Source organism: Perognathus longimembris, chromosome 9 (genome assembly GCF_023159225.1).
Source record: "Perognathus longimembris pacificus isolate PPM17 chromosome 9, ASM2315922v1, whole genome shotgun sequence".
Lineage (NCBI taxonomy): Eukaryota > Metazoa > Chordata > Mammalia > Rodentia > Heteromyidae > Perognathus > Perognathus longimembris.
This window is the reverse complement of record NC_063169.1, coordinates 40,056,880-40,084,831: the sequence shown is the minus strand read 5'-3', so window position 1 is coordinate 40,084,831 and position 27,952 is coordinate 40,056,880. Positions and strand designations below refer to the sequence as shown.

The 27,952-nt window shown below is 37.9% G+C and overlaps 1 protein-coding gene, 1 long non-coding RNA gene and 2 pseudogenes across 2 annotated transcripts in view; 3 read left to right on the top strand and 1 right to left on the bottom strand.

Annotated features, from left to right (window-relative positions):
* Positions 1 to 27,952, bottom strand: part of Slc35f1 (solute carrier family 35 member F1) — a 420,595-nt gene that overhangs the window by 131,367 nt on the left and 261,276 nt on the right. The window contains exon 2 of the mRNA XM_048353981.1: positions 18,655 to 18,830. Coding sequence (XP_048209938.1) covers positions 18,655 to 18,830 — 176 coding nt within the window. The remainder of the gene's footprint in view (positions 1 to 18,654; positions 18,831 to 27,952) is intronic.
* LOC125357229 lies at positions 1,700 to 27,561 on the top strand. The gene is made up of 3 exons (XR_007212096.1): positions 1,700 to 1,742; positions 21,361 to 21,363; positions 27,405 to 27,561. It is a non-coding gene; the product is annotated as an uncharacterized LOC125357229 (long non-coding RNA).
* Positions 2,627 to 3,444, top strand: LOC125357228 (annotated as a pseudogene).
* On the top strand, positions 22,153 to 23,267 carry LOC125357227 (annotated as a pseudogene).

Below are 27,952 nucleotides of genomic sequence, written 5' to 3'. Positions count from 1 at the left end.
ACTTCCAACATAGTGTCTAGTGAGTGTTGCTGTTGCATTGGTTCACCTTTGTCCCACTGTTTCGGTGCAGGAAATTTCTTTTTTTTTTCATTAGTCCTTTTTGATGTCAATTTATTATTTACCCAATATTCCAAAGGGCAGGCAAGAAAGCATAAACCAGAAAGAGAGAGAGAGAGAGAGAGAGAGAGAGAGAGAGAGAGAGAGAGAGAGAGAGAGAGAGAGAGAGAGATCTCCTTTACAACAGTCATCTGGTTTACCTCAGATCCTCCTGAGAAATCAGGAATTCAGACACCCTGGTATCTATAGAGTATGACAATGTTAAAAAATGCTTGTATCCAAAGTATTGCTTGACGGTCTGACTTAGAAGGAGGTTTGTTCAAGTTTTATCGAAGGCTAGTTTATAGGTTGACAATGCTGTGAGAAGACAGGGTGTGATGAAAGTAAAAAAAGGGCTGTCTCCAATTTCTTTTCTTTTTTTTCTTTTCTTTTTTTGTATGCTGGTAGAGGAGCTTGAACTTGGGGCCTCACATGTACTTGCTTAGCCTTTTCTCCCCAAGGCTGGTGCTCTACCACTTAAGCCACATCTCCACTTCTGGTTTGTTTTGCTTTCTTTGCCGGTTAATTAGAGATAAGTGTCTCTTGGATTTATTTTTATTTTTATTTTTTAACATCTCCATAATCTTTAATGAATCCAGGCTTGATTATTTACATTGAATTCAAAGCTCCACTGGCTGATCATCACTTTTATTTATTTATTTATTTCAAGGAGTAAATATTTTTTTTTCAAATTTTTATTATCAAACTGCTGTACAGAGAGGTTACAGTTTCATATGTTAGGCATTGGATACATTTCTTGTACTGTTTGTTACCTTGTCCCTCATATCCCCCTCTCTCCTCCCACTTTCCCTTTCCCCCCCGAGGTGTTCAGTTCACTTACACCAAACAGTTTTGCAAGTATTGCTTTTGTATTTGTTTGTCTTTTTTTACCCTGTGTCTCTCAATTTTGGTATTCCCTTTCAATTTCCTACTTCTAATACCAGTATACACGGTTTCCAATATACTCAAATAAGATTACAGAGATAGTGTAGGTACAACCATAGGAAGGTGATACAAGAACATCATCAATAATAGAAGCTACAGTTACAGATGGGACGTTGAAAGTAGTAACAACTGTGATATAACAATCGTTTCCATAACATGGAGTTCATTTCACTTAGCATCATCTTATGTGATCATAAGGGTATAGCTATTGGGCTCTTGTGATGCTCTGCTATGACTTGCCTAAACCTGTACTAATTATTCCCAATAAGGGAGACCATAGAGTCCATGTTTCTTTGGGTCTGGCTCACTTCACTTAGTATAATTTTTTCCAAGTCCTTCCATTTCCTTACAAATGGGGCAATGTCATTCTTTCTGATAGAGGCATAAAATTCCATTGTGTATATGTACCACATTTTCCTGATCCATTCATCTACTGAGGGGCATCTGGGTTGGTTCCAGATTTTCGCTATGACAAATTGTGCTGCGATGAACATTGTTGTACTGGTGGCATTACTGTGATTTTGTTTGTGGTCTTTTGGATAGATACCCAAAAGTGGGGCTGCTGGGTCATAGGGGAGTTCTATATTTAGCCTTCTGAGGAATCTCCATACTGCTTGCCAGAGTGGCTGAACCAGTTTACATTCCCACCAACAATGAAGTAGGGTTCCCTTTTGGCCACATCCCCTCCAAGAATTGTCATTGTTAGTTTTCTTGATATATGACATTCTTACTGGGGTGAGATGGAATCTCAATGTTGTTTTGATTTGCATTTCTTTTATGGCCAGTGATGTAGACTACTTTTTCATATGTCTCTTGGCCATTCTCATTTCCTCATCAGAGAAGTCTCTTTGTAAGTCTTTAGCCCACTTGATGAGGGGGCTAATGGTTCTTTGTGGTTTTGTTTTGGAAGAAGGTAATTTTTTTAGTTCTGCATATATTTTAGAGATGAGGCCTTTGTCCGTTGAATGGCCGGTAAAGATCTTCTCCCAGTCTGTGGGCTTTCTGTTTATCTTGCGAGCTATGTCCTTTGCCGTGCAGAAGCTCTGCAGTTTGATGCAGTCCCATTTGTCCAACCTTTCTTTGATTTGTAGCCTTTCTGGGTCATTGTTAAGGAAGTTCCGTCCTGCGCCAAGGAGCCCAAGTGTTTCTCCTACTCCTTCCTTTACTGTTTTCAGGGTGTCTGTTTTGATTTCGAGGTCTTTAATCCATTTGTTATTGATTTTGGTGCAGGGTGATATATAAGGATCTATCTGCCCAGGCTAGCTTCAAACTGAGATCCTCAGATTTCAGCCTCTGGAGTAGCTGTGATTACAGGTAAGAGCCCCCAGGGCCTGACTGTTTCCAAATTGGAGAGGAGCTGCCCCTGTGGCTGTCCTGGCGCCATGGCCAACAGCCCGGCTTCCTGACAGAAGATTCCTCTCTCTCCCCACTCCACCGCAGTCCCCATCCTCAGGACAGCATTCGTGAGTTGTCAACACGGAGGGCCACGGCGCCGCAGGGCAGGGTGGCCACTGCCGCGGGTGTGGCTGTCCCTGAGAAGATCAAGAGCCAGATCCCTGTGGTGCTTCTGGCCTATGGCTCCTCCATCCCCATCACGAACATGCACCTGCGCTTGTTTGAAGTGGCCAGAGACTACCTGCACCAAACAGGAATGTACCGAATGATCCAGGGCATTATCTCACCTGTCAGTGATCACTATGGCAAGAAAGACTTGGTGGCTTCCCATCACAGGGTGGCAATGGCCCGGCTGGCTCTGCAGACACCCAACTGGATCCATGTGGACCCTGGGAGAGTGAGCAGGCGCAATGGATGGAGACGGTGAAGGTGCTGAGACATCATCACCAGGAGCTGCTCAGATCTCCACCCCCAATGGAATCCGAGGACACCGGCAAGGCACCAACAGCCCCTGCAGCTGTGCCTGAATTGAAACCCCTCTGTGGGGCAGACGTTTTGAGGACCTTCCAGACCCCCAATCTCTGGAAGGATACACACATCCAGGAAATCGTGGAGAAGTTTGGCCTGGTATGCGTGAGCCGGGCAGGTCATGACTCCAGAGGGTACATCTTAGACTCGCCCATCCTCCGACAGTACCAGGACAATATTTACCTGGCCCGGAGCCTGTGCAGAACGAGATCAGTGCCATATACACCCGGCGAGTGTTGAGCCAAGGGCAGAGCGAGAAGTACCTGCTGCCTGATGCCGTCATTGCCTAAATTAAGCACCACGGCCTGTACACCACGGACAGTTCCTGGAAAGGCAGAAGCAGCCCGTGGAGCAAAGGAAACACAAGCTAGGAGGAACTCACCCCCACCCATGCCTCCACCACCACACCCCTCCTCCTGCCACTCAGGGTTTGGTTTTGCTTTGATGTTTGGCTTTTGCATTTCTGCCATCACACATTGTCTCTAGGATTAGGCCACTCACTGGAGGAGGAGACCCTCCCCCCTTATTTTGTGTAAATGGAAATTATGGGATACTTGCCGAATATCGTTCTAATGGTGGACCCCTGATGACCAGGTCAGAACTGCCCGAGTGCATTTTTGAAATGACCAAGTCATTGGCAGAACTTGACAGTGGCCTCGCAAATGTTCTTGTTTCAAAGGAAATCATACTGAGTAAGAGGTCAAAAATTTAGGAAATTTCTTTTGTTTTCCTTTCTTCCTTTTTTCTGTTTCTTTCTTGGTTGCTTTTTTGCTTTCTTTCTTGCTTTTGGTTTTTATCAGTCTGACTATGATATAACTTTGTGTGATTTTGTTTATATTTACTGAACTTCTTGGATCTCTGAGATTTTTTTTTTTTTTTTTTTGCCAGTCCTGGGGCTTGGACTCAGGGCCTGAGCACTGTCCCTGGCTTCTTTTTGCTCAAGGCTACCACTCTGCCACTTGAGCCACAGCACCACTTCTGGCCGTTTTCTGTATATGTGGTGCTGGGGAATTGAACCCAGGGCCTCATGTCTACGAGGCAAGCACTCTTGCCACTAGGCCATATGCCCAGCCCGTATCTCTGAGATTTTAAAAAATGAATTTGAAAACTTTTTCACTATTATCTCTTCAAATATTTATTTTGCTCCAATGCTTTTCTGCTTTTCTTCAACTGCATACATGTAGTGTCATTTCATGTTGTCCAGCATGTATGGGATAATTTATTCTGTTTGTCTTCCTAGTTCTTGTCCCATTTCAGTTAGTGTTTGGCTAGAAACCTTCTACTCACCTACCTTCTAGTCCTCCATCCTTCACATCTCTCACTGTGCTTGCTTTTCATTTTCATAATTCCTAATGGTAGTAATGGGGATTTGTTTATTTATTTATCCTATTGATTATTTTTAAGATAGTTTCTGGACCACTAGTGAAATTCTCCACTTTCTTATGACTACTATCACCCTCTGCTACTCGAACTTAATATTTTGTCACCGTTATTATAATTTTACAATTTTCTGATGATGTTAGCATCTCAGGGTGAACATCTATTGATTACTTTCTCTTTTTACCACAAGTCACATTTTCTTCTTTACATGTCTAGTAACTTTCTCTTATACCTGGTCACTTCATGTGTAACAGCAGTAGAGACTGAATAAAGTATTTGCTTCCAAAAGAGTACATGTCCTTTTTCTTGTGTCAGTCCTCTTAACTGAAGGACCGAGTCAATCTAATCAGAACTGTGCTTTCAATTGCAATTTCAGTTTGACTTAGCTCACCACTGTTTCAAATGACTAGAGTGCAGAATCAATACTGTATCATTCTTTGGGCTTTAGGTCTGAGTACCGCAGAAGTTCTGGAGATCTCTTTGTGCCTTATAGACAGGTTTTGAACCATGCTGTTGGGAATTCTGGGTTACTCTGTTTGCTCTTCAGATCAGTATCAAATTTTCTACTCCTATGGAATTCCTCCCTGCTTAAGATGTCTAAAAAATTCTCTGGTTCTACCTTGAAAGTGTAGAGCACCTCAAACATAATTCTCTCAGATCTCCTGTGTAACTTCCCTACACTTTCAGTGGATGGCTGCCATGCCCTCTGGGAAGGAGGCTTCCCATAACTCAGGTGAGATCCCCTCTTGTTCTCTCCACTCTTCAGCCTGTGGACTATGTCATGCCCAGCAGTAAGTTAAAAAACAAACAAAAAAAAACAAAACCATGGAACATACTTTGTATATGTGAGTGCTGATCTCTTCTGGAGATTCCTTTAGAATTCTAATCTGCTATATATTTCTGCATATGGACATTACTGCATAGAGTTTTGCTTGTGTTCTATTATCCCTTCAATGGTAGAATCTTTCTCTTCTCATCTGCCAAAGCTGAGAGAAGTTGGATTATTTTTCTCACTCACAAAGAGAATTTTCTGGGGTTTTGCATCTGTATGTTTCCTTTCATACTTAAGATTTCTGGAAGATTTAGAAAAGTATAATTTCACAGCATATGAGGCTTGTTTAATGTTGTTAGAATGAGAATAATGGTCTTTGTGATATAACTTATTTTAAAAAGAAGCCACTATGTAAATTTTGGTAAGTTAAGTAACTTCTCTGGGCCTTCATCTCATCATCCATAAAGTAATTTACAGGAATATTGTGGGGTTGTAACTGTTGTATAATCTTATTTCCTTTCCCTCTTTCTTTCAGGTGGCACCTCAAATAGTACACAGTGTGGCTGTTAAATCAAACAAACAGTGCATGCACTAATTCTTTCTCCCTCATTTAACTGTACTTTCCTCTTTGTCAGTGTTCATTCAGGCTGAATGAACTGATGTTTCCCTTTGCTTCCAAAACTCCTACTCATCTTACAATTTATTGGTTTTATATGGAGATATTGCCTGAGTGAATGAATGTCTAACTCTAAAAAGTTATAGGTAATTGGATACTGTCTCTCAGATATCATGAGAGATTAACATTTTAGAAAGCATTCATATCTCAGAGCACATGGAATGATCAACATAGGTGAGTAAGTAAATTATATTCGATAATCATTTAACATTTAATGAGTCAGAAAATCTGAGATATTATGGTGACCTGTTTAAGAAAGGAACACAAACTGTAATAATAGAGATCATTCTCAAATGTCATTTTACTGTCTTGATTTCCACAGTATTCACCAAAACTATTCAGCTAGTTTCCACAGTTTGGGGATTCCTGCCACATTCACTATTACTATTACTATTGTTGTTGTTGTTGTTTTATTTTTGGATCTAGGATACTGCTATGTAAAACAGATTGACTTCAAGCCCAGAATCATCTTGCCTCAACCTCCCAACTTCTGGGACTTACAAACCTGCCCTCATAAGCCCAGATTCATTTTTTAATTATATTTTTATTATCTTTAAGTAGTTGTACAAAGGAGTCACCATTCAACAAAATTTTTAGAGAAAAAAATTTAAAGCATATATGCTAACAATCACTTTCTTTTTTGACCAAACACAAATAAAAGTGCCAAGAGATTGCAGAGATCCATAAGTAAAAGACACTGAGCCACAGACTTGGCTGAGGGGTGTAACTTGCAGGGTAGTGGTTAAAATCCCCCACTTAACTCTCATTCTTCCCACTCAATACCAATAAGCTCCCCCTGGAATCCAATTTTCAAGTTTTGGAAAATGCCCAATAAGCATCTCTCATACTCTGCTTCCTAAGCAAAAGAAGAAAAAACAAACAAACAAAAACAGTTCTTTTGAATAATTTTAAATGAATCAGATTAAGCCCTTGCTAAACTGACTCAAATACTTTGGTTTACCCTAAAGGATTATAACTGATGTCATTTATAGGATCACAAGCTGTGTTTACAGCAATAAAGAAGCTAGGCTTGAGTAGTATTAATAATCCTACTAATTACACCGCTATAAAAGGTTTATGGTTGATATAAATTCTAATATTATTATCCAGTGCTCTAGCAGTGGCTTTCTTCCAGAGGAAGGTATCACAGGGTTCATTTGTTTGCCCCATCTTAGACTAACTCATGAAAAAATAACAAGAGACTGAGAGAATTTAGAAGGACAGAAGCCCATTGGGGAAGATACACCAAGTCCAGACTGTTAGATTATAATTTTATCTAGAAATTTAAATGTTACTTCATGTTGCCAATAAGCCTTCCATGAGTAATTAAGAAAATAAAATTTAAGACAGTGAGAATTTTTTTCCTCTACTAACAAAAATTTAGAATTATGTTGTTGCTTTGGAGATACTTTCAGCTACTGTTAATATAGTTTTGAATTGGTAATCATTTTGGGGGGAGCACAGGATGTACAGATGGAATTTGATGATATTTATCAATATTTAAAATGTTCTTATATATTAATTAGTAAGTGAAAAAGCAAGCTATAAAATTGGTATAATGCCTAGTACTTAAATGAGAGCACAGTATAATTAATGTATAACTGGAAATACATAGAAAAAGAAAAATGCCAAGGAAGATGAGTAAAACATTTTAACCATGATTTCTTTTGAAGAAGCATGTTGGGTCCAATGGTAGATGGAAGACATGATCACTTTTTCATAAAACCATATTTATGAATGTATTTGGAATGTTTATCTGTATAATGATATGTTACTAGTATAATAAAAAGAGATAACATTTAAAGTTAAATGCAATATTGTCTCCTTAAATAGTCTTGAAGGCTCTTGGCCCTTTATAGCTCCTTTCTAATATTTAGCAGTTTTATAGGCATGTATCTGCTTTAAAAAGATCCTAGAAAGATGTTTAGTTGAAATTTTAACATTGAGGTCTTTCCATTTGTTTTATATCTTAATCAAATTGAATTGCCTTTTCTATCTAGTCTATCAATTGAATAGGCTTTTTGCATCTAATCATAAAGTTATTGAGTGTTAGTAGCAACCAAATATATTTCTTATTAAATTCACTCCTGATATAACAAAATTTATTTTCATTAGGATCAGAGTCTCCTGCTTTGAAATCAGTGTAACTTAGCTTGCACTTGAAAAGAGGCCCTGCTAAGAGAACAAAAATTAGCATTTACATCTTTGGCCTCTTTTCCTCAAGGAGATAGGCTAATTAGAAAGCAGGAATAGCAACATCCTAATACCTTGATTTTGTGTTTCTTTGAGACCTTATTAAAAGACCTTATTTCCGTTCACAAAATGACATGGAGAAGAGCATGTTGATTTCACTGGGTATGAAAAATAACCACTTGTTATTCATCAGTTCCTTCTTCAAAATCCTGATTTTAATCAGAATCATAGATGAAAAATTTGTTGACCATCTAGTGCCTAACTTACTACTGAAATTGGTCAGACAAAGCTTTAGAAGAGGGGTAATTGTGACTGAGTTGTGACAGAGCACAGCAGAGGTAGAATGCATCTTTAGGATCACAGCTGTAGCTTATATGAGAGGTGATAGCGTCCTGACTTGGGACAGGGGTAGAGACAAATGAATTAAAATAAGGTAGTTATTGAGGTATCTTATAGCACTGGGCACAGAGTAGGTTCCACAGATGTTGTGGCAGGCAACTTTGAGTCAGTTGATATATTCTATAGCCAAATTCAATGCATCCTGAGATGATGCCTATATTCTAGGGTAGTCTGATAAGTGGGTTCAGTAGCTGCATCAAGAGGTATGGTTAGAAATATCCCTGTTGGAGAATACTCTTTCACTATTTCCAGATGAAGCTGTGGATATATCTACACCTGATATCTGGGTATAAAATGAAGATTAATAATGGCTTCTTCAAAGATATCATAATTATACTGCTACATTTGTTTTGATATTATCTGTGCTGCTTTCTGGAAAAAAATAGACTAACAAAAAGTGTGCATATTGTGGTCCTGATATCATTAAGAACACCACAAATTTACTCTTCTAGGATACTACATTAGAATAACTTATGTGTGTTTGGTGATCATTTGCTCAGTGGAGCATGCTGTATGCTAAGAAAATAAGATGGGCTAGTTGGTCGAATGCCAGAGGCTGTAATTTTGTTTCAGCTTTCTGCTCCTCTGTAGATGTTAATGGTTCTAGTAAATGATTGGAAGCCTTTTTCTTCTGGATAAAGCCCAGGAAACCTGATATTCCCTACTGTGTTTTTACTTGGTCACTTTTTTTTCTTAATAATAAAGATTATTATGGTTTCTACTATTTCAGAGTGGTTGTTAAAACTTGGCAAAAGCTAGTCTTGAGTATGCAAGTAGGCACATCCTTAAACCAGGAGAAAATGGACTGCTTAAAGAGATAAAATGAAAATGTAAAGGGCTATTTGACTTTATACCGAGGAGTCACTTATGTTAGGCAAGGCAATACAGTCCTACATCCACAAGGAACCACTGGTAAAGGAGTGGAAAATCTTTGAGGGTGTCAGAAGTCAATAATTATGAAAATAAATAACAGGTCTAGCTCTTTGAAGCCCAGCAGCTAAAATTTCACTATAGCCAGTCTAAATAAGGTAAGGGATAACATCTAGCCATTATTCTCAAGGAGGACAGTTTGATGAAAGTAATGACACAAGGACTCAAGAATCAGATGCCACTTTTTGAAATGTAAAGTTCGGGTCTTGGTGCCAAACACATGTTCATTCTCAAGAAAGTCCAAGAGGGTGCCACTAATAATCCTGCTTTGACTGTAATTGTACTGAATTCTTCTGTGAATAACTTTAGATGGGAGACCTCAAGTGGGTGGAGAAAAAGAGTAGTAGAGAAAAGGTAAGTACCTTCACAGTAAAGCTTTGTAAAGGAAAGGCATACCTGCAGATTTGCATTCTTGCAATCACAAGGACTGCCTGTCAGGCTCTACAGAGAAGGAGATAGTCTTTACTCACTTGGGCACTTTTCACATCTCCATGCCTAACAGCTCTATGCCTGACAGAAGGCATTCCCCAAACATAAAAAATGAATAATGAATGGAATATGGAGAGACTAAACACAAGAAGTAAAAAAGTAAGCAACTGAGGAGAGTGGAAGAATTGAAATGACAGAAACTTGAATGGGGGGTGCTTACTTAGGTTGGAGCCTTCTAGGAGGTTCCATGTGAAGCAATCCTGGGCAGAACTACAGCTATAAAACACCTGAGAAGTGAGGCTGCATCCTTGCTTTGTGCAACGAATTGACAGTCTCAGGCAAGAGTCTTGATCAGTATAGGAATGTACTTAGTAAATAATTTTTTTCTCAGATATCTAAGTTATTCCATACAATGGATGTCAAAACTATAGAATCAAAGATTAGGAGCTAGTAATTTTCCATATAGTAAATAACTTATTATATTAACAATGCAGAGATTTCTACATTGATGTCACTTACATAAGCTATGCCCACACATTTCTTTATTAAAAGAAGTTACTAAGTTCTTTAACTTTATTTTTAGAAGTTCTTTGCTTGGTTCTGAATGAGCTTAGTTTCTTTGAGTCTAACAAAAGTTTAAAATCAATCACTTGCTTAAAGCTGTGCTACAATGCTCCTGAGTTTAACACTGAACAGCTGGAAATTTCGACCTCAGCAAATGACATTCACTAAAAAAAAACCCCACAAAATTTGAAATATACTTGTAGGTAAAGCTGCTGTAGGCCTGGTCAGGCCTCAGAGTTCCACTGAGGAGCTCCTCCTGCTGAACAATAACCAAGCAAGACATTCCTGACAGCGTGACTTGCCCCTCTTCTCAGCTAGAAGATGAGTGGTCTCTTTCCTAGCCTTATAACCTCCAACGCTTTATGTACCCTAAGAACATTTTACAGATCTTTTTCATTTTGGATTGTTACTTCCTTTCCCTCTCCCATTCTCATGCCACTGTTTAACTCTGAAACAGAAGATCTTACATCCTGTCAAAAAATAGTAGTAAGGATTGCAATATACTTTTGAGGAGCTCATCCAAGGACAGTTCTTATTCTTGGAGGAAGACAAGATTTCTCCTTGCAGATTTCTCGGCAGAAACAACCCAAATTCTGACACTTTCTTTTATTTGAAATTTGGTCTTTTATATCTCCCTCATATAAGTTGCTGATAAATCACTGAGAAGTCTAATCACGACAACCTGTAACAGAAGCCACTCATCCGCATGTATCAAATCTCAGCTTGTTTGCTCACCCTTTCCTGGATCCACAAAAGTCTCAGATATAGAAACAGTGTGACCAAATGTTCACAAAACACATTTTCACCAGATGCATAGAACAGGGAAGGTTGATCTAAAGACAATCTCAGTGCAATTCTAATCTTTGAATAAAAATCATTGGCTTCATTTCCCCTCTCCCCCCTCCCCCCCACCCCCAAGCCGGAGATCTCATGCAGCAGACTGCATGAGTGTCTGCAAGATGCCTAGCTGCAGAATCTTTGACTTAATGAAAACTTAAGGAAAGCAAGTCAATTCACTGCAGGGATGGCTTTGTTCCTTCATGATGGTTCTGCTGCTGCTTTTATTTTTTCTTTTTGAGAAAGATGATTGTAAGGATAAACTCTATTCCCCTGAATTTTTACACTAATTACATACAAAGCACTATTTTGGCAGAAGGGGACTTATCTGCTTCAGGCAATACAGTTATCATCTTGTAACCACCCTTCAATCTCCTCGATGAACACTAGAGCTGCGTGCCAGGAATGTGTATTGCTCTACGCCAGCTCTCAGCATGGGTAGATGAATTCTTAAAGATTTCCTGAATTAACAATCAAAATGGACTCCAGATTTTTTTTTTTAAAAAGGAGACAACTCATCTCTGCAAACTTACACACTATTTAGAAATCAGGAATCCAGAGGGTAGTCATTAGTGAAATATTTGGCATGAGGAAGGAGGGAAGGTCTGATGTATAAAGTGTGTGTATGTGTGTGTATGTGTGTGTGTGTGTGAGAGAGAGAGAGAGAATGTGTGCTTGTATAAGTCTGTAGAAGGACTCATTAAATGGAAAAGATGGTGTTGCATATTCATGTCAATTTCTTTCAATCTGAAAGTCATTCGTTTCTTTAGTCATTAAATACAGAAGGCTCTGTGTAAGGGATTAGTTTTGTTTTTTTGAGACTTATACATTTTAGCACATACTACAGGATACATGCTATTAGATGCTATAAATTTGATTAACGTTGTGGAAAATATAATCTGGTGCAAATTTATCCTGTACTGAATGTGGATAAGAAGGTGTATTTGCATTCTTTCTTGGAGTAGGTACATTCATGGGAATCTACATTCATTCTTGTAGTCTGATCAGATGCTACAATGAATGGAGACACTTTCAGTGGCACTACCTTTATTGGAATCTCTAGGCCCTGTAGTATATTATTCCCTTAAGGTAATCACAGAGGCATAGGAGACAGTCAATTAATTTTCTTTCTTTTTTCTCCCTTTCATTAGCTGAACAAATGACAAAATCTATCCCCTTTCAAGTAAACAAAGAAGAGACTTGACATATGTGTGCGTATGTGTCTGTGTGTGGAGAGGGGGAGTGTGAGCTCTACAATAATGCACCTACACAATATTGTCATTGTTCTTTTGAAGCCCCCTCCAGCTCCAGGCTGACAAGCATAGTCTGTTTGCTTCTCCAGGATAACTAAGTGATATGTAATTGCACAGTACATAAGGTTTTGTTACTGGTTTTGTGCTTATCATAGTCCTTTTCCCTATTTATTGTTGAGCTGGATTCCATTGTATGAAGTTATCACTTTTTTTTTCCCTCAGTCAAGGCTGGTGCTCTACTGCGGAGCTGCACCTCTAGGTTCAAGTTACCTCATTCTATTTCTCCTTTTACAAGCCAAAGAATTCTTGGGCCATTGACAGTTTTTAGGCATTATGAATTAACCAGTAGTGGGCATTTGCATACACATTCATGTGTAGACATCATTTTTTGTTACTCTTGGAAGAAGGACTCTGTTAGGTTCTAGTACAGATGTATGTTGAAGCTTATAAGACAAGGCCAGGCTGTGTTCCAAAGTGGTGTTACCATTTTACGTAGGTTGCTTAGAGGATTCTAGTTTTTGTGCTTCTCTACCAATTTCTCAGAGTGATGTGTATAACACCAGCTTAAATCTTGCTCCTCCCAATTTCCTGTATGGTATATGCATAATTCCCATGAGCCTCTACCAAGGGTTCATTTCAGAAATCCCTGAGGTACAATCATTGTACATTATGAGGGCTAAACTCTCTGATAATACTTAATAAGTAAAAATAAATCCATAAATAAGTAGACATGATCTGACAAGGAATAGGTAAGGAGGTTTCCCAAGTAACTTCCCAGAAGAGAAATATTTTAAGAGATTCCAATGAATATTACCTCACCAGACTGAGGTAAGTGACAGTAATAGTCCCCCATGACTCTCAGGAGAGTTATAATTCCATATTTACAACTGCCAAGTGCTTACTTATTCTGCCAACCATTAACAGTCCTTTCTCTTCTGTGATTTAGCCAAGATTATTCAGGTACTGAGAACTGACTGTTTGGGGTTTGGGGGGCATGGTTCTTTTTTTGTTGTTGTTAGGTTTTACTTCTTAGCCAGAATTTTTTTTTGACTGCCTATGGTAAAAATTAAAGAAAATTCCAAAGAATGCAGGTATTCTTTGGAATGCCACAGAGTAGCATTTTCAGAACTGTGCAAGATGTTCAGGTGACTCTAGGATCTGATATGCCATGAAATGCAAGACCTTTGGGTTCCATGGCTTGTAATGACTTCTCCAGGAGGCCTATTTTACTTGGCATGATGCTCTACATTCTCTTTCTAATTATGATATACTTTTAAAATCTTGCAAATGTGTGCTTTATGAGTACTACTAGAGATCTGTTTCATTGTTTTTCATTTTAATTAGTGTATATTGATTACATGAGACAGTTTCAAAATAATATTTCCATGTGTGCACAAGATGTCTCCCAATCAAACTCGCCTAATGTCTCTCACATTTATCCTTTCTTTCTGCTTCCTAAAACAATTGCAAGAGGTTTCACTGGTTTGTTTTATACATGCATACACAGTATTTTGAGTACATTTACCCTCCTTTACCTTCTTCATCTACTCTGCCTCTTCTACTGGTATGTACCTGCAACAAAACCTGATATACATTTCTGTTACTTATTTTACTCAATGTATACTAGTTTTATAAAGGATATTTAGCATGATATTTCACTCACAGATATAATTTATAACTTTTTGCTCTTCCTTTCTACTTTCCCCTATCCCTTTTAGTGAATTTCCTTATGTCATTTTCATAAACAGACAAGATACACTTCATTATTATTTGCTTTCCAAAATTCTATTCCACTCTCTCCCTCTCCCCCAAACACCTCCACTGTTATGGTCATACTCTGTTTATGTATATAGGAATGTATATGAACACATATGATATATATATGTATATATATATATATATATATGAGACAATATCCAGCCTTTGTCTTTCCGAACCTGCTTACTTCACTTAATGGTTGATTCCCAGTTCCATCCATTTTTCCAAAAATAATATAATGTAATTCCTCTTTATGGCTGAAATATACTCCACTGTGTATGTGTACCTCTTGTTATCAGTTGTAGGACATCTAGGCTGCTTTTTTAGCTCAGCTACTACAAATAGTGCTTTAGTAAACATGAGTGTGCAAACACCTTTTGTATCTTGACTTGCATTCCTATGAATATATGCCTAAGCATAGTATTATAATTTAGTTAAGGAAGTAGAAGACCTCCAAAACGAAAACTATAAACCATTGAAAAAAGAAATTTTTAAAAAGAGAAACCAGAGATGGAAAAAGTTTAACATTGAAGTATTGACAGAACCAACATCGTGAAAAAGGCTAGACTACCAAAAACAATCTATATATTCAATACAATCCCCACCCAAACCCTATTCACATTAACAAGTCAACTAACAGCATTCTTCAGAGGAAGAAAATTCAGTCTATACTTGATAGGGAAATACAAATGACCTCAAATAGCCAAAGCCATCTTCAGTGAACAGAGCAATGCTGTAGTCATCATAATACCTGATTTCAAATGATGCTACAATGTCATACAAACATGCAACAGCATAGTACAGGCACAAAAACAGACACCCAAAGAGCTTCCATAGTTTAGCAAATAAGAGTAAAGATGGATCAATGGGATGGCATCAAACTACAAAGCTTCTGCACAGCACAAGAAAGTCACTAGATCGAAGAGACAGTCTACAGAATAAGAGAAATTCTTTGCCAGTTCTACATTGATATTAATAACCTGAATGCACATGGAGTTCAAAAAGCTAACCTATGAAAGCCTCAACAGCTCAGTTAACAAATATGCAAATGAACAGAGCAGATACTTTTTGAGGAAGTACAAATGGTTCAACGTTTCAGGCCATACTGGAGAAACAAAACAAATGGCACTGAGATGTCATGTCACTCCAATCAGAATGGCCATCATTAAAAAAATGATCATATGAAATAATATTTATGAAAATGAACTCCAGGAAATGAAAACAAGAGGCTTAAATTTTTTTTGGCTTTCTTTTCCTTTTGTCCCATTTATCTGTCTTTGGGAGGGTAGGGAGGGCAGAAATGGTGGAACAAAGAATGAACAAATGCAGCTGTGATACTCATTAAACACTATCTAGAAAATGAACTATACCACTGTGGGTGGGGACAGGAGGAAAAAACTGGGAGAAAGTGAGGAAAGGGTGAAATGTACTCCAGGGTATTGGTGGCTCACACCTATAATTCTAGTTAAGAAGGAGGTGGAGATCTGAGGATAATGGTTCAAAGCCAGCCCTGGCAAGAAAGTTTGTAAAACTCTTATCTCCAATTAACCACCAGAAAAATGGAAGTGTCAACGGAGCTCAAAGTGGTAGAGTGCTAGCCTTGAGCTGAAGAGCTCAGGGGCAGCACCCAGGACCTCAGTTCAATCTCCATGACTGATGAAAATAAATAAATAAAGAAAGGAAAGAAGGAAGGAAGAGAGGGAAGGAGGGAGGGAGGGAGGGAGGAAGGAAGGAAGGAAGAAATGTACTCTTTATCTGACTTATGTAACTGTAGCCCCTCTGTACATCACCTTTACAATAACAACAAATAATGTTTTTAAAGATTTGAGAAGAAAAAATAACTAATGCTAGTATGGATATAGGGGGAAAGGAATATTTACACACTTGTGGTGGAATCCATTATGGAGAAGCCCTCCCACCTGTTTAAGTCTGCACCCAGAACATGAGTTACCTAGGTAATTGGCACACCTGGAGGCAGTTACCTCCTACTTCTCTGAGGTCACATCCAATCCACCTGGCCAGATCTCCTACCTTTTCCTAGACAATCTGGCTCAACATGATCCCTGAGCTCTTTCCTTTTCTATATTGCTCTCTTTCTGTCTTTGTCTCTTCCTCCTTCCCCCCTGTCTCCCCACACCTCCATCTTGTGCGTGCAGGCCAGCAGTTTGCTGTTCCCCCAATAAACTCCTTTCTGCCTGAACTAACCTTCTTGGCTTACCTTACAGAGTGTTTTACAATTGTTCTTAACTTAATTTAATCTTATTTTTTCATTTCTTATATTTGTAATCAAATACATCCCTGGGAATTAACAAGGACTGTATAAAAGTACATGCGTTAATTCAGGTGTGCTTATTCTATTGGCCGTATTTTTTTGTCTTATTTATTCTCAAAGTGATGTACAGAGAGGTTACAGTTTCATATGTTAGGCCTTGGGTACATTTCTTGTACTGTTTGTTACCTCCTCCCTCATTCCCCTCTACCCCTTCTCCTTTTCCCTCTCCCGCCATGAGTTGTTCATTTGATTTACACCAAATGGTTTTGCAAGTATTGCTTTTGGAGTCATTTGTCTTTTTACCCTTTGTCTCTCAATTTTGATATTCACTTTCACTTTCCTAGTTCTAATACCAGTATATACAGTTCCCAATGTACTCAGGTAAGATACAGTGATAGTTCAGGTACAACCAAAGGAAGGGGATAATTACTTTAATCTTATTATTATACTTTTTATGTGTTATATTAGTTTTATTATAATCCTTATAGTAAGTTAATGTCATTTTTTATAATGATCCCAGTTTATTTCAAGAGATTTTTATATCCCAGTTTTAGTTTTGATTGATTTAGTCAAGCTATCAAGCTATAGACTTAGAGAAAAAATTCTAATCATATGCCTCTCCATTTCTTCACTGTTTTTTTTTTGTTTTGTTTTGTTCCAGTCCTGAGGGTTGAACTCAGGGCCTGAGTGCTGCTTCTGACCTTTGCTTTTCCTTTTTGTAAAATCAAGGTTATTGCTACCACTTGAGTCATAGTTTCACTTCCAGTTTTTGGGTAGTTAATAGGAGGTAAGAGTATCATGGACTTCCTTGTCTGGGCTGGATTTGGGCCATGCTCTTGAGTAGCTATGATTACAAGTGAGAGCCACCAGTGCCCAACCATTCCTTCATTTTCTAAAATTCTTTCCTGAATTGAAACACCATCATGAAACTGTGAGAATGTAACTGTTGTGAAATGTACTTACATCATTCACATTTATTACCTTCCAACTCACACTGAGGTCACATAGCTAAATGTCTTCAACTTTCATATATTAATACTTTGTCCTTCCTTTATTAGGGGTCAAGTTTTAAAAAAAATTATTGTTATTACAAAGATGATATACAGAGGAGTTATAGTTCTATAAGTCAGATAAAGGGTCCATTTCTTTTTAGACAGTGTCATCCCTTCCCTTGCTCTCTAGGCATGTTTTTCTCAAAGGATTTATATCTACTGATACCAAAGTTTTAAAAACAGTCACTGATAGTACCATTCTTTGAGAAGCAAATGAAATCTACTTATTCAATACTGTAAACAAATCCAATATCAATTCCATCCAAGCAGGATCATTTTTATTCCCCCAAGATAAAAGTTTATACTGACCAATTCATTATAAGTGAGAATGTTATTCTAGATAGGAAGCCAAATGAAGAAATATAAAAAATGAACTAATAATTTTTTTTTAAGTTTCAAAAAGTGTTACTATTTGAAATAATGTATACTTATACATGCATGCCCTTCCTTACTAGGAAGGTATGCAATTGTCTACAAACTTATTAATGACTATTTTTGCTAATACTAATTGGACAAAAAGATTAAAGGATATCTTTTATCCAATAGTTTCAATGTGGGGAAAATCACTGGCATTGGGGTAGGGAGGCACAGATAAAAGTCATTATATCAGATTCAGTGTCATACTCATAAGGATCTGAATCTCACCTTTGGGGAGGGACCTTGTGTATTTTCAATTGTAACTGCTCCTTCAAACGCTTTCTCTTGCAGAGGCTCTTGGAAAACTTCTTTTATTGTTTCAACTATTTTAAGTTGAAAATAGTTTAACACCTTACCTAACCAGTTGAGATAGCATTCTTTTCCCCCGTGATATTACTAGAGCTATTTGTGTTTATATTTTACATTACTTTTCCCCCAAGAATATGCCTTAGGGACATATTTAGGACATAGCATATTCTAGGTTCTTTGTCTAGGTTCATTGAGAGGTAGAAGGAACATCCATAGAAATTCCAATTGTTAGGACTTACACATTTTGCCTATATATAATTTCTCAAGCCCTGCTCAGTTCACACAATTCATGCTTTTTTTGTTACTGAATTACTCACTTTGTTTGAAGTATTCCTACAAAAAAAGTGAAATTTGGGGTCTTTTGTTGTCTTGTTGAAAGTTATTCCATTATGCTACACCTTCTTCTGTGTGTTCCTAAGGGTATTTTCTGGTATTTGTGGGGAGCTTACCTTGTCTGACGGCTAGGGTAGTGGTATAGACCAAGAAGAGGAGAATGTAATTCAGGAAACTCTGGAAGACTGGAGTATTGGCATGGAAATCTTCTGACAGGTACTTGCTGGTCAAGCCAATTCCACAAATAAGGAGGGATAATACCTGGCCCAAAGCCACAGAGATTAACATCTCCCTAAGGAATGAAGACAATCACAGCATAGGTCAGCCAGAAGCCTATTGGAACAATAGAAATTAAAACCTAGAGGCTACCCTTAGCAAGTATTAGATTCAATGCAATTCATACTATTTCTTTCAATCCATGATAGCAATTCCAAGAAGGAGGTGTCATTATTAATGAAGCTTTACAAAGTTAGAAGTCAAAGCTTAAAATGTTTATGGAATTTGGTAACAAGAAAATGGCCAAACTTCAATATTAAAACAAGGACACTGTCCCCTAGGCACTGCATTCCCAAGGGAAATGAACATTCTTTTGATAGCAAGATAGGGTTAACTAATTGTGTAATGACACTGAGAACCTCAACACTGACTGGGAGTGACCATAGTCCAGCCTCATGCTCAAGTTCATATATGAATCAAGAGAGACCATTTGTTTTTACACACCTGGGTCGATGCGAACCTTAGTGAAAGGGGTATACAATCCGTGAAAATCCAGAGGGACTATCACTTACACACTCCTGGACTTTAGATCTCAATTTGTTCTAGGAAGCTTTAATAAGCATTAGGCCTCTGCTTTCTTCTCAAGACACAATTGCCTATATATAAAAGCCGCTATTCCTGAAGCTGATTCAGAACTGCACTGATAGAATAAAGCTGTTTGAACTATATAAACTGCTGTTTTTTTCTCACAGGCAGTGTCCCTGTAGACATGGAGTAGAGATGCAAAAGTCAAAGTGTTCACTTTGCATGGAAATGCAGTTCCACACCAGCTTGATAACAATTCACACACATATGCTGTGACACAAGAATTGCAAATACAAAATACAAAGCCAACTTCTGCCCTCCCTGGAAGTCTCAGATGACTTTTCTAGTTTATTTATAGAAATAGCAATATAAAGTAAAAATCAGTAGCATTTCTAAATAGAAAAGCTTCAGGCATAGGATTTGTGATGATAGGTATTTTCTCCTCCATGACAGATGTTGAGTCCAGTTTTTTTGGAAGGAGCCCAGAATCTTGACAGTCATTGGATAGCATTTTGATTTAAAACAATCATTCTCTGTGCTTTCCATTTGCTTCCATAAGGAGGAAAAATTGTGTCAAGTCCTATGGGCCCTCGGAGGGCACTTTCCTGAAGTTTACCGATAGCCAAGTATTGGTCCCTGACCACAGAATCCAGTACCTACAAGGAGTTAAAGGCATATTTTTTTAAAACATTCCTACTCCAATTGTCAATATGCTAATTAACATCCTTACAGAACCTAGAAAAAAGCAACTATCAATATTCCCTTCATATTCATTTGGCTCATCTCACAGAAGGTGGGGTCTACTTCTCCTTTTTTTGGAAGCCAACTTGGTATGTGCCTTGGTTTGCCCAATAGAGCATAGAGGAAGGAGTGCTATGTGAATTCTGTGTCTATGTATAAAGAAACTCATTGACTTCCATAGTGTGCCCTTCTAGGAAATAGCTTTCTGGTAAAGAAGCATGTAGTATATACGTGGGAAATTGAGTGATCTCAGAGAAATGACATGAGACGCTCAGCCTGCCATTGCTGCTTCAGCAATGTGGAGATTCTAGATCCTTCTACTTTAGTAAAAAGTATGTACATCTATGCCACAAAGGAGAAACAAATCATCCCTAGAGATGGTTGCCCAATCTGAAGGATGATGAGAAAGATAAAATGAGGTTGACTTAGGGCATGCAGTTTCACAATGTTTACGTGCAGCAGATAACTGAAATGGTGGTGTAATCTCCCCACCCCTTCCTTCACCACGTATTATTCCTCCATGAAACCAGAGTTCCACCCTCATGGAGCTACTTGCACTTCAACAATGAGTCAGTGGCTTCTTTGCATAAGTTACTGTCTCCAGAATGCCCATGCTCACCATTTACCAGTCTGATGCCTAGTCATTTGTCAAAATTTGGCTCATCTGTCATCTTCTTTGAGCAGCCTTTCTGGGTTGCTCTCCCCTGGGATATATCTCCTTCATTATTTATATATCATTGCATCATAATGATTGCTTTTCTGCTTCTTTTTACCTTCACCACCCTATGAAGCCTATGCAATGTTCTTCAGTACAGCCAGTCAGGCAAAGCCATTCAGAGGAAGGAGAAAGAGAAAGCTTCAAAGAGAATGGAGAGGTAAGCGTAAGCAAAATGGAACAGCTTTTAAGAATGAACGGCTAATTGAGAAAGAAAAGTCAGTGCTACTAAAGGTCTAGATCACTTAGCAGTAGACTGCTTACCTTACAGGGGCCAGGAACTCCTGACAGGAAGGTAGAGATAAAGGAAAGAATCAAAATTGGAGACTCAAATGTTCTTAAGGCTAACAGCAATATTAATTAGGAGTCTGCATATGAACTTCCAAATGATCCAGCAGTATTAGGAACATTGATCATAGTTGGACAGGAAGGTTGGCTAGAGATAAATAAGCAGAAGCTATACCACTAAAACGGATGGCTAAAGTAGTGGGAAATGAACAGCAACACCAAAAAAGGGAAAGATCAAGAGAAAATAAGAAGGGAGTCTGGGGAAGAGTTTTGGGAGATTGTAAGGTTGGGATTCGAAGTGGGAGAAGAGTCACATTACAAGGGTCAGAAGCCATTACAGGGTAGTGTCAAAAACCCAAGAGAACAGAGATAATCAAAGAAGAAATCATCATCATACTGAATGTTGCTTTTAGCATAGAAAAAATGAGAAGTAGTAAGAGATTATTTGTAGTAAATGCCAGTTTTTAAAAGTTTTGGTTGAGTGGGGAGTACCGGACTAAAACTGGTATCATGGAAACCAAGACAATCCATGAGATGGCTAGTGTTTACTAAATCGATAGGAAGTAGAAAGGAATAGAAGACATTGACTCTGTAGCATTCACAGAATTTTTATCTAGTCACCATGTAATATGATGCTATTCATAATAGTTGAAAGAAGGCTTTCAATGATTTAAACATTTACAGTAGACAAATGATTGTCTTATCATTGTGCCACTCTGGATTATTTTCTTAATTTACCTCCTTAGGGGAAGAGATTTGAGAAGCTGGTATGGCAAAGAATTGTTTCCAGGGAACTTTCCAGAACGCTCGGAGAGAGGTTGGAGAAGCGGCGGCTGCCCCATCTGCGCACAGCAATGCGCTCCTTCCCGCTCCTTCATAGGCCCCAGCCCACTCACCGGCTAGAAAATGGTGGTGAAAGAAACCACTTACTATGATGTTTTGGGAGTCAAACCCAATGCCACCCAGGAAGAATTGAAAAAGGCTACAGGAAACTAGCCTTGAAGTACCACCCTGATAAGAATCCAAATGAAGCAGAAAAGTTTAAACAGATTTCTCAAGCTTAGGTTCTCTCTGATGCCAAGAAAAGAGAATTATATGACAAAGGAGGAGAACAGGCAATTAAGTAGGGTGGAGCAGGTGGCGGTTTTGGCTCCCCCATGGACATCTTTGATATGTTTTTTGGAGGAGGAGGAAGGATGCAGAGAGAAAGGTGAGGTAAAAATGTTGTGCATCAGCTCTCAGTTACCTTAGAAAATTTATATAATGGTGCAACAAGAAAACTGGCTCTGCAAAAGAATGTGATTTGTGACAAATGTGAAGGCCGTGGTGGTAAAAAAGGGGCAGTGGAGTGCTGTCCCAATGGCCGAGGTACTGGGATGCAAATACGAATTCATCAGATAGGACCTGGAACGGTTCAGCAAATTCAGTCTATGAGCATGGAGTGCCAGGGCCATGGAGAAAGGATCAGTCCTAAAGATAGATGTAAAAGCTGCAATGGAAGGAAAATAGTTTGAGAGAAGAAGATTCTGAAAGTTCATATTGACAAAGGCATGAAAGATGGCCAGAAGATAATATTCCATGGTGAAGGAGACCAAGAACCAGGATTGGAGCCTGGAGATATCATCATTGTATTAGACCAGAAGGACCATGCTGTTTTTACACGACGAGGAGAAGACCTTTTCATGTGTATGGACATACAACTGGTTGAAGCATTGTGTGGCTTCCAAAAGCCAATCTCCACTCTTGACAACTGAACCATAGTCATCACTTCTCATCCAGGTCAGATAGTCAAGCATGGAGATATCAAATGTGTGCTAAATGAAGGCATGCCAATTTATCGACGACCATATGAAAAGGGCCGCCTAATCATTGAGTTTAAGGTAAACTTTCCTGAAAACGGCTTCCTCTCTCCTGATAAACTCTCTTTGCTGGAAAAACTCCTTCCTGAGAGGAAGGAAGTAGAAGAGACTGATGAAAATGGATCAGGTAGAACTTGTGGATTTTGATCCAAATCAGGAAAGATGACGCCATTATAATGGAGAAGCTTACGAGGATGATGAACATCACCCTAGAGGTGGTGTTCAGTGTCAAACCTCATAATGGAGCCAGTGAATAGCACCCACTACTGGCATTTTAAATGCAGTAGTGATGGAGTGAAGGACTGTAATCATAAATAAGTTTACTACTTGCTATTGTTTTTTGTTGTAATATTTAACTATAACTATAGTAGTGTTTTAAAAAGTTAAATGAAGAATAAACACAAATATATAAAAAAAATTGTTTCCAGAAAGTACTGCTCATACCCAGCAGGGGGCGTTGTGTATGAAGCATGTGTCCTTGGAAAACGAAGCCCTAAACTACTGCTATGTCCTTGGAATCTTACAGTTTTAAGAATACATTCATAAATCCAAAACTTTGGGAACATCTGGCCCTTTCATAAACATAATCAAGACACACAAAATTTCAGACTAGACAGAAAAATAAAATTTTTAGTCTTTCTTATCTATTTGCCAATGTTCTATAAAGCAGTTGTTGTTGTTGTTGTTGTTGTTTAAATATACAATACACCATAAAAATCAAAGATGAAGAATACATAGTCCTTATCATTGGAGAGCTGTTAAACTAAAATTTTGGAAGGAAGATTCCCAAATAACTTAGTACAAAATGGGGACAGTTAGGTAAAATATCAACGATTATTTATATTTAGTAAGTTCTTACTATGTGTCAAAACCTAGGCTTAAATTTACCACACTATCTTGTTTAATCATCAGAATAAGTTTATATAGCAGACACAACACTATTATTGTTGGCCATTTTAACTGAGACAAAGAGAAGACAGGCAGGCAGCCCCAGGGCTACTTCCCTTCTTGCTTGTCATTCTGGGAAGTATTTAAATAGAAACTGGGTGATAGGATTCCAAGTCCCAAATGCTACACCTCAACCACCACATATCACCATTATTTGGCCTAAAATATTCTCTGCTCTCATAGAGAATACATAGAAGAGACCTCAACTAATGGGCTAGATTCCAGAAACATTTTGGAGAAAACAAAGAAGTCAAAATAAAGCAACAAACTAACAAAAACTAGATCCGCTGATCTGTAATGAAAACTCTTCCGGTAAGCTATCTGTAATGTGTTCCATTACAGGTGGTCAACACAAGCCTATTCTTGTGTCTTTAGATAAATGAAACTACAAATCTGCTGTGCTTGATTTCTGCTTTTAATTAGTGGCCATGTCATTCAGTTGCTGCTAGTATGATTTGATAGAGAATGCACAGTATGGTTTTATAGGGCATGCTAATGAATACAATATGTAGAAGAAGAATGAGTGGAAGGTACCTTCTATCAGACTAGCTCACAAGTCCTTTCATAAAAGAAAGTAGCTAGACATTACAGCTATTATAGCTTGCATGTCTGACTCAGTTACTAGAATCATCAAAACAAAATGAAGCATAAACTTAAATATCCAAATGTTAACACTGTGCTATTTCCTCTGCCCTGATGTCATGCCCTCATCAAACTCTCTTTTGCATTTTCTAGGACAGAACAAACTCCATTTCATGATGTCTTTGTACAGAGATGTCTCTGTTCTCTATTTTAGGGCTATCTTTAATTCATTTATTATTATATATTCTAACTAGGGTTTTACCTAGCCCCCTCAACTTGGGTACCTTAGGTAATAAATACAGTTAAAATCTGGTCTCTTTACCTAACTCCCCAGAGCCTCATGGCACTATCTTGTTCAGAAAGCTTCTGTTGGCCACTCTCTGTTCCCCAAGGCTGTTAAGTGTCCCCATCTATATGTCCTTATTTCTGCCTGCACACATTATACATTATAGCTCCTGAGCTCCTAAAAAGAAAGGAATGTTAATTATATCTCTATTCCCAGTGCCTTGAGAACTATCAGACAGAAAGGAAATAGATGCCCAACAATCACAGAATGAATGAATCTATAGGTGAACAAATATCTATAAATCAAAAGGGTAGAGTCTTGAAAGATTTGAAAGATGGCTGATTATTCTCAAAACCCACTAGCTTCAAAAGACAAAAATAATCTAACTTTTCCCATATCCCATCTGCCATTTAGACATTGAGATTAATATGCTATTTTCTGGTGCATTCTCAAACAAGCCTGGTAAGGTGCTATCTTGCAAAAATGAAGCTAAATACAGTACAAAGTGAAATTGAAGCTGTTGGTTATTCATATAGGATATAGAATAAATAGCACATAAGATGCATTCTAACATAAGAAATGTAGTTCCTATAATTTTAGTACTAAAATGGAGAGGAAGTTATAATGCATATTTTCATCTTCTTTGTTTATGTGCTTAAAAGGACACCTATCCACTTAAAATTCAGAAGGACTAGACAATGAAATATGCATGAGTCTCAGGAAAAAAATAGTGTTTCTGGAAGCTGAATATCTGTTATAATGGAGCTTGTATTCATAAAGACTGACATAACCATTATCACCAGCATTTTGTTCTGTTAAAGAAACAGACTGTAGAATTTTGGGAATAAACTTGTGCTGAAAATCGGTATCGATAAAAAAAAATTTAAAGTAAAGCACAAATTCTATCCTGCTTTCTTTTTTGATCCTACAAGAAAACGTTTTTTAAAACTAGGGAAGAATTTCACCAGTGTTACATAATCACATTTGCTCTGTACTTCTTTGCCCTGTGAGTGAAACAATGTTATCATCTTGAATTTGGGCAAAGCTAGCTTTCTGTGGAACATCTGCTTTTTGACAATGATAGACAGGCAAGTCATGTCAGATCATAGTCCGTACCTGAATTAAGAGATGCACACACAAAGAATGACTAACATATACTACTCAGCTAAAAACAGTAGCACATGAATGTGGAAGAAACTTCTGCTACTATCTCTGACAATATTTTTCTTTACAGGACTTAGGCGGCTGGCTTCTCAAAAGCTCTTTGCTAAGATCTTTGTTTATTGCATTCACACATTTGTTGAATTCTATGTTAAAAGATTATGAGGCAAGTACCTACCTTAAGAAGTTTAACATTAATTGGACTTTATTTCTTTTAGATTTGGTATTTTTGTTTCTTTTTTACTCATTTGGTAAAAAGAAATCAAGAAAACTTGAAGTCAGCCCTGCTGAACATAATATTTAATTGAGACCATGAAGGACTAAATATAGAAGAGATTTGATGTTAGTGTGAAAAGATGAGTCAAAATACTCAGTCAAAGGCACAATGTTTTATGTCCAGAGAAACAGCATCAAAGTTCAAAAAGAACACCAAACTGGGAGTTGGAAGTCCTTAATTAAGTCCCATGATTATGTATCTTTAACTCTGGGACTGGACTTAGTGTAAAATAAGGATATTATTATTAGTATGTATTTATAACACCTCATCATCCCCCTTCAAATTCTTTTAGTTTCACCAAATTCTAGGGTCCTTGCACACTTATTCCAAGTCCCTTGGTGGCTGCAATGACCAACTCTTCACAGACTATACCCACCATGTGGGCCTAAATGAGTAGCACTGAGTCTCAGGTTCATGCTGTGATCTTCAGTCTTTTGACTGGGAAATACCAGTTGTTGTTGAGGGTAAGACTTTATGGGAACCTATTTGGTGCTCACTCATGAACAGTCAGGAAGTAAAACAGAATCATTGCACTTGGCCAATAGGAAACCAGTAGACAAATATATTCTTTCTTCTTCTTTCTGAAAGTTTTACTGAGATGCGATCATTTATTCAGGCTCTCTGAAAATGGTCTGGCTTCTTCAAGTTCTTGGTGGTATACTCTATTCTTGTGTTTTCTTCCTTCCCTCCTCACTCTTGATTTTTAAAAATTATGCCCTTTGATAAAATAGCAGCACATACATCTCTGTTTCCTGAAGAACTCTGGCTGAATATTGGGATTTACATTTTCTTCTACTCCATAATATGGATTGACTTTTAGAAGATGCTGGTGTGCATACAGCACCTCTGAAAATCTGCATTTTTAGTCATGAAAAGATCATATGTTTCATTAAAGTGGGTTTAGCTGGCTTACCAGGATAGTCTACTTATTTACCTTGTACAAACTGTGGGGGTTGTGATTATCCACAAAGAAATAACATATCAGTAGCATTTGCAAGGCTTGCTGGGCTCAGTCTGTGAAATAAGAATGTATGGACTCTGAGAAGCTTAGAATGACATGGGAAATAAATAAGTGGAATTAGTGAACAAAGAACCTAAAATACCTGTGTATTCAAATTAAATCTATATAAAATGCTAGAAATTATTGGAACAATTTTAGTCTTTAAATTGGACAAAGAAAATCTGGAAAAGGTTCTTGAAGAATGTAGAGTTTTCCTGATAATGCTTATTCTTACTGGGGTGAGGTGGAATCTCAATGTTGTTTTGATTTGCATTTCTTTTATGGTCTCTGATGTAGAACACTTGTTCATGTGTCTCTTGGCTATTCTCATTTCCTCTTCAGAGAAATCTCTTTTTAAGTCTTTAGCCCACTTGTTGAGGGGGCTGTTGGTTCTCTGAGGATTTGTTTTGGAGGAATTAAATGTTTTCAGTTCTGCATATATTTTAGATATGAGGCCTTTGTCCATTGCAAAGCCGGTAAAGATCTTTTCCCAACCTGTGGGCTTACTGTTTATCTTGCAAGCTACATCCTTTGCCCTGCAGAAGCGCTGCAATTTGATGCAGGCCCATTTGTCCAACCTTTCTTTGATTTGTTGCATTTCTGGGCCTTTGTTTCATCCTATGCCAAGGAGCCCAAGTGTTTCTCCTACTTCTTCTTGTAGTGTTTTCAGGGTATCTGTTTTTATTTTGAGGTCATTGATCTATTTGGAATTGATTTTGGTGCAGGGTCATATATAATGATGTAGTTTTAATTTGT